The sequence below is a fragment of the Triticum aestivum genome, chromosome 3B (genome assembly GCF_018294505.1).
Source record: "Triticum aestivum cultivar Chinese Spring chromosome 3B, IWGSC CS RefSeq v2.1, whole genome shotgun sequence".
NCBI lineage: Eukaryota > Viridiplantae > Streptophyta > Magnoliopsida > Poales > Poaceae > Triticum > Triticum aestivum.
The window spans coordinates 33,284,043-33,300,790 of NC_057801.1; the positions used below are offsets into that span (position 1 = coordinate 33,284,043).

The 16,748-nt window shown below is 43.6% G+C and overlaps 1 protein-coding gene across 1 annotated transcript; it reads left to right on the forward strand.

Annotated features, from left to right (window-relative positions):
• The first annotated feature begins 15,887 nt into the window (after window positions 1-15,887).
• Window positions 15,888-16,475, forward strand: LOC123067222 (E3 ubiquitin-protein ligase SINA-like 7). Its single transcript, XM_044490119.1, has 2 exons — window positions 15,888-16,136; window positions 16,245-16,475. The coding sequence occupies exons 1-2, from the start codon at window positions 15,888-15,890 to the stop codon at window positions 16,473-16,475; spliced, it is 480 nt and encodes a 159-aa protein (XP_044346054.1).
• Window positions 16,476-16,748: the final 273 nt, after the last annotated feature.

Sequence of the window (16,748 nt, forward strand, 5' to 3'; positions counted from 1 at the left end):
AGCCCGCATTTGTGGCCCACAAGACATCAAAAAAGAGTAAGAATACGTCGGAGACAAACAAGAAAAATGCTGCGAAGAAGACACTTCACCATCGCATGGGGTCAGGTGGCTACCTGCAAGCCCGGCCTAAGTGGTCCAAGGCTGAGAATAATCTGCTTGAAAAAGGGATCGAACCAGAGACAATGAGATGGCTAGACCGTTGCCGGGTCTGGCGGAACCTTGGACCCTGTAACAGGGTTTTGCCAGTGGACAGACGAGCAACTGGAAATACCAGTCAAGAACCTTCGACACTATATCGATGCAGCGCAGCGAGGGACGTTCCTTCCAAACAGGGAGAAGGACGAGCTCACAATGGCCCTTGGGAATCCTGAGCACCCTGGAGGGACACGAGGCACGCCAGGCTCCATTCCATGGAAGGTTGGTTTTCCGGACGCAGGGGGTTACAAAACCCACTAGAGGAGGAAGAAACTGGAGTAGGACCAACTGCAGGCGCTGCACGAAAGGGTAATGGGGCTAGAGGATCGAGAAGAGGAACGAGAAGCAGCAGATCGCAGCAAACGACCTGCCGAAGCTTCCCCTGAAGCTACCCCGCCATCTCAGCGGAGAAGAAGCGTGGCTTCCACCGAGCTGCTTCAGCCGGAGCATGTCTTGACGGCTCCTGCCAGCTATCCCGTGGATGGTATCACGGAGTCTCAAAATTGCCACATGATGGCGCGATGGATGAATTTGAAGGTCAAGGCGGCTATTGGCCAAGTTTATCCTAGTGGACCCGGCACAACTTATCACTGCTAGCCGATTTGAAGGTCAAGGTGCCACCAACCGGGACCAAAGGACCCCTGACTGGGCTCGGCGCACAGGGCCACGTGGAGGCACATTGGTCCCGGTTCTTGTTTGAATCGGGACTAATGGGTGGAGGTATTAGTAACGGCCCATTAGTCCCGGCTCATGAACCGGGACTAAAGGCCCTTACAAACCAGGACTATTAGGTGTTTTTCTACTAGTGGTCTTGTCCTCCACTCCCAGGATGTCCTTTTTCCTGAAAGAACTATGTGGCGCTTTGGCTCATCGTATGATGTATTCGCTTCCTTATCTTTTCTCTTTCTCGGTCTGGTAGACATGTCCTTCACATAGATAACCTGTGCCACATCATTGGCTGGGACGAACGGTTCGTCAGTGTACCCAAGATTTTTCAGATCCACTGTTGTCATTCCGTACTGTGGGTCTACCTGTACCCCGCCTCCTGACGGATTGACCCATTTGCACTTAAACAAAGGGACCTTAAAATCATGTCCGTAGTCAAGTTCCCATATGTCCAGTATGTAACCATAATATGTGTCCTTTCCCCTCTCGGTTGTTGCATCAAAGCGGACACCGCTGTTTTGGTTGGTGCTCTTTTGATCTTGGTCAATCGTGTAAAATGTATTCCCGTTTATCTCGTAACCTTTCAAAATCAATACAGTCAAAGATCGTCCCCTAGACAACAAGTACAGCTCATCACAAACAGTGTTGTCACCTCTGATACGTGCTTCCAACCAACTGCTGAAAGTCCTGATGTGTTCACATGTAATCCAGTCGCCGCACTGCTCCGGGTGTTTGGAGCGCAGACTGTTCTTGTGTTCATCGACATACGGGGTCACCAAGGTAGAGTTCTGTAGAACTGTGTAGTGTGCTTGAGACCAAGAATATCCATCCCTGCATATTATTGAGTCCCTTCCAAGCGTGCCTTTTCCAGTCAGTCTCCCCTCATACCGCGATTTAGGGAAACCTATCTTCTTAAGGCCAGGAATTAATTCAACACAAAACCCGATGACATCCTCTATTTGATGGCCCATGGAGATGCTTCCTTCTGGCCTAACGCGGTTATGGACATATTTCTTTAGGACTCCCATGAACCTCTCAAAGGGGTACATATTGTGTACAAATACGGGGCCCAGAATGACAATCTCGTCAACTAGATGAACTAGGACGTGCGTCATGATATTGAAGAAGGATGGTGGGAACACCAGCTCGAAACTGACAAGACATTGCACCACATCACTCCTTAGCCTTGGTATGATTTCTGGATCGATCACCTTCTGAGAGATTGCATTGAGGAATGCACATAGCTTCACAATGGCTAATCATACGTTTTCCAGTAGAAGCCCCCTCAATGCAACCGGAAGCAGTTGCGTCATAATCACGTGGCAGTCATGAGACTTTAGGTTCTGAAACTTTTTCTCTGCCATATTTATTATTCCTTTTATATTAGATGAGAAGCCAGTCGGGACCTTCATACTAAGCAGGCATTCAAAGAAGATTTCCTTCTCTTCTTTGGTAAGAGCATAGCTGGCAGGACCTTCATACTGCTTTGGAGGCATGCCGTCTTTTTCGTGCAAACGTTGTAGGTCCTCCCGTGCCTCAGCTGTATCTTTTGTCTTCCCATACACGCCCAAGAAGCCTAGCAGGTTCACGGAAAGGTTCTTCGTCACGTGCATCATGTCGATCGAAGAGCGGACCTCTAGGTCTTTCAAGTAGGGTAGATCCAAAAATATAGATTTCTTCTTCCACATGGGTGCGTGTCCCCCAGCGTCACTCGGAACAGCTAGTGTGCCGGGACCCTTTCCAAAGATTACGTGTAAATCATTGACCATAGCAAGTACGTGATCACCGGTACGCATGGCGGGCTTCTTCCGGTGATCTGCCTCGCCTTTGAAATGCTTGCCTTTCTTTCGACATTGATGGTTGGTCGGAAGAAATCGACGATGGCCCAGGTACACATTCTTCCTACAGCTTGCCAGGTATATACTATCGGTGTCAAGTAAACAGTGCGTGCATGCGTGGTATCCCTTGTTTGTCTGTCCTGAAAGGTTACTGAGAGCGGGCCAATCGTTGATGGTCACGAACAGCAACACCTTTAGGTTAAATTCCTCCTGTTTGTGCTCATCCCACGTACGTACACCGTTTCCATTCCACAGCTATAAAAGTTCTTCAACTAATGGCCTTAGGTACACATCAATGTCGTTGCCGGGTTGCTTAGGGCCTTGGATGAGAACTGGCATCATAATGAACTTCCGCTTCATGCACGTCCGAGGAGGAAGGTTATACATACATAGAGTCACGGGCCAGGTGCTGTGATTGCTGCTCTGCTCTCTGAAAGGATTAATGCCATCCGCGCTTAAAGCAAACCATACGTTCCTTGGCTCACTTGCAAACTCATCCCAGTACTTTCTCTCGATTTTTCTCCACTGTGACCCGTCAGCGGGTGCTCTCAACTTCCCGTCTTTCTTACGGTCCTCACGGTGCCATCGCATCAACTTGGCATGCTCTCTGTTTCTGAATAGACGTTTCAACCGTGGTATTATAGGAGCATACCACATCACCTTCGCAGGAACCCTCTTCCTGGGGGGCTCGCCATCAACATCACCAGGGTCATCTCGTCTGATCTTATACCGTAATGCACCGCATACTGGGCATGCGTTCAGATCCTTGTACACACCGCGGAAGAGGATGCAGTCATTAGGGCATGCATGTATCTTCTGCACCTCCAATCCTAGAGGGCATACGACCTTCTTTGCTGCGTATGTACTGTCGGGCAAGTCGTTATCCTTTGGAAGCTTCTTCTTCAATATTTTCAGTAGCTTCTCAAATCCTTTGTCAGGCACAACATTCTCTGCCTTCCACTGCAGCAATTCTAGTACGGTATCGAGCTTTGTGTTGCCATCTTCGCAATTGGGGTACAACCCTTTTTTGTGGTCCTCTAACATGCGATCGAACTTCAGCTTCTCCTTTTGACTTTCGCATTGCGTCCTTGCATCGACAATGACTCGGCGGAGATCATCATCATCGGGCACATCGTCTGGTTCCTCTTGATCTTCAGTAGCTTCGCTCGTTGCAGCATCATCGTGCACATCGTCTGGTTCCTCTTGATGTTCATTAGCATCACCGTATTCAGGGGGCACATAGTTGTCATCGTACTCTTCTTCTTCGCCGTCTTCCATCATAACCTCTATTTCTCCGTGCCTCGTCCAAACATTATAGTGTGGCATGAAACCCTTGTAAAGCAGGTGGGTGTGGAGGATTTTCCGGTCAGAGTAAGACTTCGTATTCCCACATATAGGCCATGGACAACACATAAAACCATTCTGCTTGTTTGCCTCAGCCACTCCGAGAAAATCATGCACGCCCTTAATGTACTCGGAGGTGTGTCTTGAACCGTACATCCATTGCCGGTTCATCTGCGTGCATTATATATAATTAAGTGTGTCAAAAATCATTACAGAACATCATGAATAGATAATTAAGTGACCAAATTAATAGAAGTTCATAATCACATTAAAACCAAAGTACATACATAGTTCTCATCTAACAACATAAAGCTCTGCAGAGCATCTAAATTAATTAAACCATACAGTGAAACTATGTAAAACATTTCAATGCGAAAACAAATGCGATCATAATCGCAACCAATGTAACAACTGATCCAACGGCATAATGATACCAAGCCTCGGTATGAATGGCATATTTTCTAATCTTTCTAATCTTCAAGCGCATTGTATCCATCTTGATCTTGTGATCATCGACGACATCCGCAACATGGAACTCCAATATCATCTTCTCCTCCTCAATTTTTCTAATTTTTTCCTTCAACAAATTGTTTTCTTCTTCAACTAAATTTAACCTCTCGACAATAGGGTCGGTTGGAATTTCCGGTTCAACAACCTCCTAGATAAATAAAATCTATGTCACGTTGGTCGGCATAATTGTCATAAACAATAAATGAACCAATAGTTATGAAAAGATAATATATACCACATCCGAATCATAGACAGGACGAGGGCCGACGGGGGCGGATACCAAAACCATCGCACTATATAAGATGCAATAATAAAAGTAAGAAAATTATACAAGTATCTATATAAATATACAAGTAAGATTTTTTTTTTCCTTTCAGAAAGAAGATAAGAACAAGAGGCTCACCACGGTGGTGCCGGCGACGAGATCGGCACGGGCAATCGACGGCGGTGAAGACGGGGACGGGACGTGATGGACCGCTAAACCTAGACAAATATTGAGAAAAATGGAGCTTGGAGGTCGAACTTGGAGAGGAGAAGGCTTAAGTAGTGTGGCTCGGGCATTCCATCGAACACCTCGTGTGCATAGGAGGTGAGCTAGAGCACCACAAAGCTCTCCCCTCGCCGGCCACGAAAAACAGAGCACTGGGAGTGCTCTGCTCGCGGGCGAGGGGTAGATATAGGCCACTAATTGGTCCCGGTTCGTGCCACGAACCAGGACTAAAGGGCAGCCTTTGGTCCCGGTTCACTCCACTAACCGGGATCAATGGTTGTGGGCCAGGAGCGAGGCGCATTGGTCCCGGTTCGTCCCGCCAACCGGAACCAATAGGTCCAACCGAACCGGGACCAATGGCCCACGTGGCCCGGCCGGCCCCCGGGGCTCACGAACCGGGTCCAATGCCCCCATTGGTCCCGGTTCTGGATTGAACCGGGACTAATGGGCTGACCCGGCCTGGACCATTGCCCCCTTTTCTACTAGTGTAACAACATACAAACTTCCTTTATAACCCTAGCGTCATCAAACCTTAAGTGTGTAGACACTACGGGTTCGGGAACCATGCACACATGACCGAGATGTTCTCCGGTCAATAACCAATAGCGGGATCTGGATACCCATGTTGGCTCCCACATGTTCCACGATGATCTCATCGGATGAACCACGATGTCGAGGATTCGATCAATCCCGTATACAATTCCCTTTGTCTAGCGGTATTGTACTTGCCCGAGATTCGATCGTCAGTATCCCGACACCTTGTTCAATCTCGTTACCGGCAAGTCTCTTTACTCGTTCCGTAACACATCATCCCGTGATCAACCCCTTGGTCACATTGTGCACATTATGATGATGTCCTACCGAGTGGGCCCAGAGATACCTCTCCGTCACGTGGAGTGACAAATCCCAGTCTCGATTCGTGCCAACCCAACAGACACTTTCGAAGATACCCGTAGTGCACCTTTATAGCCACCCAGTTACGTTGTAACGTTTGGTGCACCCAAAGCATTCCTACGGTATCCGGGAGTTGCACAATCTCATGGTCTAAGGAAATGATACTTGACATTAGAAAAGCTTTAGCATACGAACTTCGATCTTTGTGCTAGGCTTAGTATTGGGTCTTGTCCATCACATCATTCTCCTAATGATGTGATCCCGTTATCAACGACATCCAATGTCCATGGTTAGGAAACCGTAACCATCTATTGATCAACGAGCTAGTCAACTAGAGGCTTACTAGAGACATGGTGTTGTCTATGTACCCACACATGTATCTGAGTTCCCTATCAATACAATTATAGCATGGATAATAAACGATTATCATGAACAAGGAAATATAATAATAATAACTAATTTATTATTGCCTCTAGGGCATATTTCCAACAAAAGATGCATACTTGATTTGAACCACATGGCCAAAACTAAGGACATATCTACATGAAACATGTGAATCCCCGATTTCATGTAGTATCTAGATTCCTCGATCCAAACCCAAAAGGGCCGAACCTAAGGGCATGATTTTATGGGCTTATATTCCTTGATTCGAACCACAAGGCCGAACCTAAGGACAATGTTTTATGAATTATATTCCTTGTTCCGAACCACAAGGCCGAAACTAAGGGTATAATTTTATGAGTTTTATGTTCCTTGATCCGAACCAAAAGAATGGCCGAAACTAAGGATATGATTTCATGATATGTATTTTCCTTGATCTGAACCAAAATGGCCGAAACTAAGGACATGATTTCATGATATGTATTTTCCTTGATCCGAACCAAAATGGTCGAAACTAAGGACATGATTTCATGATATGTATTTTCCTTGATCCGAACCAAAATGGCCGAAACTAAGGATATGATTTCATGATATGTATTTTCCTTGATCCGAACCAAAATGGCCGAAACGAAGGACATGATTTCATGATATATATTTTCCTTGATCCGAACCAAAATGGCCGAAACTAAGGACAATATTTCATGAAGTGAGGGAGAAAGAATCCTTGATCCGAACCAAAATGGCCGAAACTAAGGACGAGAGTTCATGGATGAGGAGAAAGGATTCCTTGATTCGAATCAAACGGCCGAAACTAAGGGTATGAGGGTAGCATCATATCTCACCTTCTTCCTTCTTGGAACCAACCAAGATTCCTCCTCTTGCTTCCTCTTCTCACAGTGTGCTTTTTTGTGTAGTATGATGTGTAGTAGAATATTGCTACTAGAGAGGAGGGAAGGAGACCAGAGAACCAAAGAGTAAAATGAGCCGACCCTGGGTATGCTGAGGGAGCATGTATTTATAGGGAGGGGAGAGAGCAGTCGGAGGCTTTGGCCGAAGCAAGCAAGCGCATGCCCACGTTCGATCGTGGGATCGTGTTGACGATCGTGGGAGCGTGGTTGACTCGTTTCCTTTCCTCTAATAATTTAATCACTAATTATCCGGCAACATCTCATTAGCCAATATGGGCTTAATTAGCCATGTTCTATCAACGTGTGGGCCGTGGGCATTAACCCATTCACTTGTTATACGTGGACTGGCTGATGGATGAAACTACGTAGCATTTTTAGAGTGGGCTAGGTGCCTAGGCCTAATTAATTCTAATGATTTATTTAGGCTAATTTCTTTAATATGGCATGCGATAGAGGGACGAGAAGATATCCTCTCATTGATAAAATAATTATACGATGGCGTCCGACGCATTTTTTATCCATGCACTGCACCAATGCTTCATTAGTCGTCGTAGAATAATATGATCACATTTATTATGTGAAATAATATTTTGGCGATATTGGCGCCGCCATGATAATCTGAATTTATGTCAAGATTAGAACTCTATCGTCGACGACAGTGTATATGTGTGCAAGCTATCTGCCCTCTACAATTTTCTTAGGACAAAAACTTGAGGATTATTATTTCTTTCCGACATATTTATGTTTATCGGCCTTTTTTCAATGTTTGCAATACCGTCCATATATCACATCATTATTTTCGACCGCCGTCTTTCTGACGGGTTGTAATTCATTTGTTTATTTTAAATTGCTTCTTTTTATTGTAAAATGATTTTTTTCGTAGTGATCGACCTTATTATTGGCTTTGTCTATCAACTTATATTCTGTGTGCATCTGTTAAAATGCGAGGATATTTTGATGGAGGAACATATTGCACGATGCTTTGACAATATTGGTCTTGTCTTTAAGGTTAAATTTTAGATCAGTATCCGCCGGCGACGATGTGTGCACATATAGGACAAAACTTGATGAACGTTTATTTGTTTTGCCATATTATATAATTGTCGGTTTAATGTGTGCATTATTAATGTTCGAATATATAATATGCCAATTTTTGTCGGTCATCGATTTGAGCGGTTGATTATATATATTTTGTAATTGATTATTTTCATTGCAAAATGAATTTTTGCTGTTTTGCATTTATATTTTATGTGGTTTATGAATTTTATTTTATCTTGGTCAAAATCCATGTCAACCGATGACCCTGAAGGTCTGGGTCTGAAGAGATATTTCGATTTGGGTCCAGAGCTTGACAGAAAATATTTTTTTTGCTTGCAGTGTTTCCATACGTGGGCTCATGATTTGTTTTAGTATTCTTTTTTTAGCATCTGATTTTCTATTCAAATGCATTCCAGCTATATGTGGATGTGAGTTTTTTTTATCCACAAAGTGCATTTTTTTATTTCAATTTAGGCTCGGAACTTTTTCTCTTTTTTGGAGCGCATGACTTAACATTGGGACTTTAAACCCATGACGATTGGATCAAATTTAACATTTGAAACAAGCTTATAGTTAGGCTCTTATAGCATTGGAGCACTTTCTATGTGCGTAAAAACTGTTTTAATGACGCTCATAGTATACGCCCATAGTTTAGGCTCATATAGCATTGGAGCATTATATCTCTTTTTCTTCATATATGGCTACTAGTTTATATCTTCCATATGAATGATACACATATCATGCTTTTGTAGTCATGCTGCTAGCGAATCATGCTTTGCGTAACATCGAAGTATTTTCCATCGATGTGTTTGCATTCTGCCAATAATTTATGTTGGAGTATGTTTTCTTGTTCATTTTAGTTGTAACTCTGACTTTTTGTAGTCATGGGTGATTCAATGGAATGATTTCGATGGGAAACGTTTTATTTGCGTAACATCGAAGAAATTTTGTTCAGCTTTTTCTCTGTATAGGCCAATTTGGGGAAACACGCGATTTTTTTTGTTGTGTTACAAATTATCCAAGAAGAACATCTTGCATTTTTTTTAGTCTTGATCGAACATGGTTGTAACTTTATTGTACCAAGGACACAATTAGTTCCGATGAAATTTGAACAATTGTCGAAAGAATATAGCTTTACTACATGTCGAATCTTGGTACGCGACAACTATATGACCTATATGTTAACATTCGATTGGAGAAGCAGTCAAATCACCATATGGAGGGTATGGTTTGACATACCTTGGCCAGTTGGCCTGCTATGTCTCCATATATTGAGCCTTATCTTGCTGGGAAATCACCTATTTTATTATCTCAAGAGTGACACAAGAAGATACATAATTTTCTTTGCTTGAAGATGTGTTATTTATTCCCAAGGTTTGCAGATATTAATTCTTCCCCTTTTTAATGGAAGAAAAGATTTAATTGAGAGAACTGCTCCTCAACAGAAGTCACTCCTCAACCCGCGGAATTTGTTTCGCAAGAGAATTGCCATAACCATGTATACCTGAAGGCCATTGGGTTTGATATCTAGTTGCACTACAGTGCACCCTTAGCATTTCTATGCCACATGAAAGATCATGGCATGAGCTCATCAACAATTTTCTCGTTGAGAAATTTGGAAGCATGTGCATTCACATATATTATTTTGGACAAATTTTGATGGGTTTTCCCATAGTATTTTCGGATATGGCAATGTTAGATGTATCGCCAACCTGTTGGGAGCAAAAAAAATTGCACTAGATACTGAGTGTGCATTTTTCTTATGTGCCATTGGATATATGCTTCACATGTAGCATGCTTGGATGATGGTGCCCCTGGCCCAGTGCTCTTGATTTACCACCATATTTCAATGGTACCCCTTTTGTATGTATTTTTCAGGTTGATCATATTAGTTGACTATTATCCTTTTGTTAATTCACGTGACCTTTTTTTTGAAAAGATGATGCTATTAGTTTGGTTTCTCGCTAGACTCATGAAAGAGTAGACTTTTTTTATACACAGACTATCCATGCTTATAGTATTATCTTGTTAAGCATTAGAGAGTTATTTCAATGACCTGAATAATGTTCATATGGCATTGGATCATAAGTTTCGAATTGATTATTCTTTGAATTTCTACGATTCATAGAATATATTGTTTGTTCTTAACATATTTCCATTCAAAAGAAAGAAAGGAGCGTAATTGATCCTTTTTCCGTTTCGATGGTACTCCCGGGTGGGCATTAGCCACTTGATATGAGTGCTTCTGCTATTTTCCAGAAACACTTCTGAAATTTAGATCAACCATTATGTAGGCTGACAAGACAATGATTTTTTATGCATACTTGCATTTCCAGTTTGAGCCGGTGAGGCAAGTTTTGGTGAAATATGATTGCTCTTGCACCTTTTGCTCTAGATAACAATGTATGCTTGCAGTTTTGTCTCTTGAAGTACTGGAGCACTTTTAGACATATGGTTATTTAATTCGGTGTTTGGAGTATTTACTCCTAGATGCAAATGTTTGAACTTCAAATTTTTGATGAATATTTAATTAACGTTGATTTGTTGCAGCATCGTTTATACTCTGGAGATGTTGGAGCATATTTAATTATATTATTGTTTGTACATTTACACAATCTATACTCATATTTCCTTGAACATCTAACTACACTCATGTGATTCAGAGTATTTTTGTACCTAGCTCGTGCTGTAGGGTTTGATGTACCTGGGCCTCATGATGCATTATGCATGTTTATATATATACACACTGAGCCTCGAGCTGGATGGTCACCTCGACTCCATGAATTTTTTTTGTGTGCCCTAGTTTATACTCATGAGGGTGTCGAGTACATTTGATGATTTTTTTTGCATCATAGTTTATACTCGTAAGTTATTGGAGTATTTTTTTTGTGTGCCCCAATTTATACTCATGAGGGTATGGAGTCTATATATGTATATATTTCAGGTGCCCAAGCTTAGACTCGTGCGGACATGGAGTATGCTTGATGATATTTTCTTTGGCATCACAGTTTATACTCGTAAGTCGTTGGAGTATTTTTTTTTGTTATAAGGCATAGTTTAGACTCGTAAGTTATTGGAGTATATGTTTTTTTAGATGCCCCAGTTTAGACTCGTGAGCGTATGGAGTGTATTTTTTTGTGTGCCCCAGTTTATACTCATGAGGGTATGGAGTAATTTTTTTTCAATCACAGTTTAGACGCATGAGTTTATTGGAGTGTATTGTTTTGGGTGCCCCAGTTTAGGCTCGTGAGGGTATGGAGTGATTTTCTAACAACATCTAAATTAAGTGTGTAGTGACAACTAATGTGGCAATGTTTGTATTGCAAGCATTGGTGCGAAATTTGTGTCATTTCTATTCAGATTTCACTCGTCTCCTATAAGAATTTTTTTTAATGATGATACCAGAACATTTGTTTCCTTACATCATCATATTAAAAATGCACCCAATGAAATAGGCATAACCATAATAAAAAGAAATGACGGTCGTGTACATCTTTTTTCCTTTGATAGAGACTAAACAATATTTCCTTACATATTTCACCTAGGAACAAACCTTTTAACAAGTTCTAAGATAACCGGTTATGTTGGAATGTCGCCTATAAACCTCAAAGCTTGCATAGGCATCCAAGCATGCATACTTTATTTGGTCATGGTCTAGGTTGGACTTCTCCCACTGACTGATAGTGATGCTTTTGTCCTTGTTAAGAGTTATGTTTGCAACCTTCTTTGCTAGCTTCTCCAATGAAGCCAAGTTGCCAGCTTTTTGATTATGAACCTTGATACCCCGTCCCTGCACATCAACAGGTTTTCTGATACCCAAGTTATAGAACTCGAGATTCTTGATGTCATTGCCAATGGCGGCACCCGCAAATTTGACTGTGTCATTGTCAAGGAAGTTGTGCAGAAGTGGAGGGATAAAACTCCTGGCATGAGCCTGGTATAGCTGGTAAATTAGGCAATGCTTGCCCACACAAAGCTGCAAGACAGTAGCACATTGTGGCTCTTGATTAGAGAGAGAAACTTGTTGCTCAAGTGGAAGATTCTTACGCTCTTTGCTGTGGACATATCTAGTGTATTCACAATCAAGGCCGGCAACACGCCACTTGGAATGATTAAGATATTTTTTCCAGATGAACCGGATGAAGGCGACAACTGTTGAAGGGTTGCTGGTCACCGTAGTATGGATTCCTATACCGCCCTTGCTAATATGAAAAAGGCAATCTGGGTGATTGTTGTCCACACTCTTGGGGAATTGGATACAGACTTTGCCGACCTTAATATTGTGAAGGTTAACATGGCGAGAATTTCTTCGCTGACATTGAGGGCATATCGACTCAAACAAAGTCAGAGAGGAATTATATACAATGGGTGTTGATGACAACAAGGGACTGGACAATGTTGATGTTGGGTTCACATGACATGTTTCATAGCCATGGGAATTGTGGTGCTTTTGCTTGCATTCAAGGGGAAACTTGAGAACCTCTCAGAGCATTCTCCAATGGATTTATCGTCCCGAGGAAGAATAGGCTCTGATGCATCAACTTGAACTTTATTCTGAACCTTTGACGTCCTTCCATGAAGAAACGATGAGGAGGGAAATATAATCATGGTATTGCCCCCATTCGGAGGTTGCTCATAGTGGAGTTTGTCCATTGTCTTCCCTTTTCCTTCTCTGTCTGCCCTCATACTTCCCCCAAACTTGAGTGGAGAGAAGACTTCCATTCCTTGGTCATGTTCAGTTGGTGATGCAGTCATATTATCCAGATGCTGATTTGTTGAAGCCGCACATGGACCAACTGGCACATCAAGCCAAATGTCTCCAATGCGGAGCGTGACCGACTGTGGCACTTGACCATCCATACCTTTGAATAAAGAAAACTTTATATCAGTTTTCTTTGAGTATATTTACTGTATGCAATGTTTATATACTTCATGTACTTTAGAAATTCATATGTTGCAATTCTATGTTGGAATTCGAAGATGAGGGGAGAAATAGGTCCCACCAGGTGTGCCAGAATCTGATGACGGGAAAATGGCGGGCGTGAAATACGCGTCCACATCATTGATACAGAGTGAATAAATTTAAACGCATAAATGCATAAATAAAATAGAGATCAGGCATTGCGGGTACTTTATTTCCAGAACTCTTACATTTACATAACAGGTTTGTTAATTACATCTCAAGGCAAAATGTCAAGATGAGGCTATATGACGTTTGCTCCTTGGTTTGTATCACAATGATCAGCCAAGGGAAAATTTCCTCTCCTAAACATAATTGCTCTTTGTCTCGTATCACGATGATCAGCCAAGGCAAAATGTCAAGATGAGGATACATGAGGCATACTTCTTGGTTTGTATCACAATGATCAACCAAGACGAAAGATGAATATGATGAGAGATATGGGGAGGAGCAAGAAGATTAGAGGAGGATCATGATTCCCACCTGGACTACCTTCCTGACGCTCCTAGACGGACGGCGGCCTTACAGCAACAGCGTATACGAGCTTGTTTCTACACCAGCAGTATATGTGCGTGGTTGAGAGCAGCAGAGGCAGCACAACAGCAGCAACGGCAGCACAAGGGAGATTAGGAAAATGAGGCAATGGAGAGCAGCCCCTCTGGTGCTATTTATAGGAGGGAGCAACACTCTCGTCCAGCCAGAAGCGTGCCCACGTTCTGAAGATCGTGTGCATCGTGGGAGATCGTGGGATGATGGAGCGTCTCTTCCTTTTCTTTAATCATATTTCTTTAATCACTTATTGACTGAGATTTGGATCGGCTTGGTCCTGTAATTGGCCGCTATGGGCTAAAACGTTATTTCTTTAATCACCCATGTGGGCCTAGGCATAGTCCATTTGCATGCTTTTAATCAAAAAGTGGCCTTAGTACGTGCATGCAGCCTTGTATCGAAATTACAATTACGCTTGTTCGCTATGAGTAAGCATTTCTCCAATGGGACAGGCCTAATTAATTACTGACGGCTCATTAAGAATTATTTCTCAACGTGCATGCCATATATACATGGAAAATGTATTTTTCTTTTCCTGCGTGTCGTTATATCCGCCGTACCCATATTTCATTAGGAATTCTATACGTCTCTTTGTCTCTTTTTCTCTGTTGCCATGATATTTTATTACCGGCGATGAAATAATGCCCATGTATATTGCATGGTTTAATATTTACCAAATAAGTGCTGCCGGCGACGATTTTATGTTGACATTTCATGCAGTCTAATATTTTGAAGATATTAGCGCCGCCTCATGACAATGTATTGTTGACATCGGGAAGTCGCCGTCACTGGCGGCATGCGTGCGTGCTATTTATAATTTCACAGGATACATGAATTTTGCAGCTATAAGTGGCACTTTCTTTCTTTATTTTATTTTTGTGACCGCTATTTCATACTGAGCGACCCAAAATTCACCATAGTCATTTCCTCGGTCTGCTCGGCAATTCGCCATTTTTTTTATATAATTTGACTTTATCATATTTTGATAATAGATATCCCTCTGTATTTTACTTCGGCGAAATTCCATGTCAACAGCAACGCAAGAGCTCGCCGCCGCGCGAGCAGGAGGCCGCCGCGGGATCCTCGTTCTCCTCCCTGCCACGGGATCGTCCTCCCTGACCGCGACCCTGCTTCGTCAAGAGCTCGCCCTTCGACCTGGCCACGCCGCAACTTCGTCAAGAGCTAGCCGGAGCTACCCTGCAGCACGCTCGGATCTAGCAGCTGGCAAGGGCCAGTGCATCCTTTTTTTGTGAAATATTGTAGTTTTCACGTGTGCTGATTCATTCATTTGTTCGTATGTAAATGGGGAACTTCATATTGTAAATAGTGTATTTCTGTGTAAATATTGTGATGATGGATATATTATGCAAATAGAGTATCCGTATCTTGTAAAATCCGTTCTGTTGTCATACATTCTTGAACTGTAGATGGTGAAATCGTTGTTATTTTTTTGTCTATGCCATCGAGCAACTACCTATTCCATGGATCTTTTGGAGGCTTGTGGTCATGTTGTTGTTATTTGCTAGTGGCAGCAAGCACATCAGCGATGTCGTATGTGTCTATCGATAACAGTGAGAAAGGCGGAATGTATCGTGATCTAGGTGAAAAGTTGTGTGGCGTTTGTGTGCTCCTTTGTACTATTTGGTCACACGTGTCCCTTGTGCTTACACACGTATCATTTTCTTTTTATGGACTCCCACGTGTTTGGTGGTATTATAATCTGGCGATGGAGTCAAAAGTACTCCGCCGTGTATCAATTATGCAGGAAGCTACGAAAAAAAACAATGTGCTTACATTTATGTCCTCGATTTTTCTAAAAATAACATGGATCTCCAATGGTCAACCTTTTTATCGCACACTTGTAGGTACTTAAAAGAAAGACAACATTAATGTATGGATAAATTAGCAATAATGAAATTGATTAAGAGCACGGTTTATATCTATACCATATTAGTTTGGGAATGGAAACCACAATGAGGAAGCATTTATAGTGTAGTGTGGCTGCCTAGGCAACTTTTCTTCTCAGATCTCTGCTCTACTCCTCACCCACCTCATGAAAAAGTTTGGCGTGAGAAACAGACACAGGAGTTTTCTTTCCCCAAAGGCCAGCCAAGATGCAAGGCGCTGCCGCGGCCGCCGAGAGGAGGAGCAGGGCTTCGCCTGACAAGGCCGACGAGAGCTCCAAGAAGGCCCGGCTGGATCTGCCCGACGGCCACATGAAGCAAGAGGCGGCCGGTGGAGGAGATGGAGGCTCCATCATTGGGGCGGCGTACATCCAGCGAGTGGAACTCGCCGTGAGGATCGACAAGCAAGTGCTCCACTGCCCCCTCTGCACCCTCCCCTTCAAGCCCCCGGTCTTCCAGGTTCCTCTATCCGTTTCCTTCTTTCTTCCTCGATTGGTGCCGGTGATAGATCGATTCTTTTGTGCTAATTTACGGGCCATCTCCGTTTTTTTGCATTCTTGTCTGCAGTGCAAAGCGGGGCACCCGGCCTGCAGCGGCTGTGTGGCCCTGCTGCCCTTCAGGCAGTGCAAGGCATGTGTGGACGGCGGTGGCTTCTTCGACCCCTGCCCTACACTAGACGCCTTGGTGTCCTCCACCAGGATCGGGTGCCCCAACGTCGGCTGCCAGTGGTACGTGACCTACCACGAGGTCACCGAGCACCAGAAAGTATGCCCGTACGCGCCTTGCCGGTGCACTTAGCCCGAGTGCGGCTACGTCGGCGCGCCGCAGGCGCTCGCCGGTCATCTCCGCACTGTCCACTTGGTGCCGGTGCGCGCCGTGCAGTACGGCAAGGTCAACAAGCTTCAGCTACCGGTGTCGACCATGCGGCTGGTGCTCCTGGGCGACGACAACTGCGTGTTCCTCAAGACCGTGGGCGCGCTCGGCGCCGGCGTCACCGCCGTATCTGTGGTGTGCGCCAGGGCGAGAGCGGCGAGGCGGCCGCGGTTCACGTGCAAGATGTGGGTCAACCTG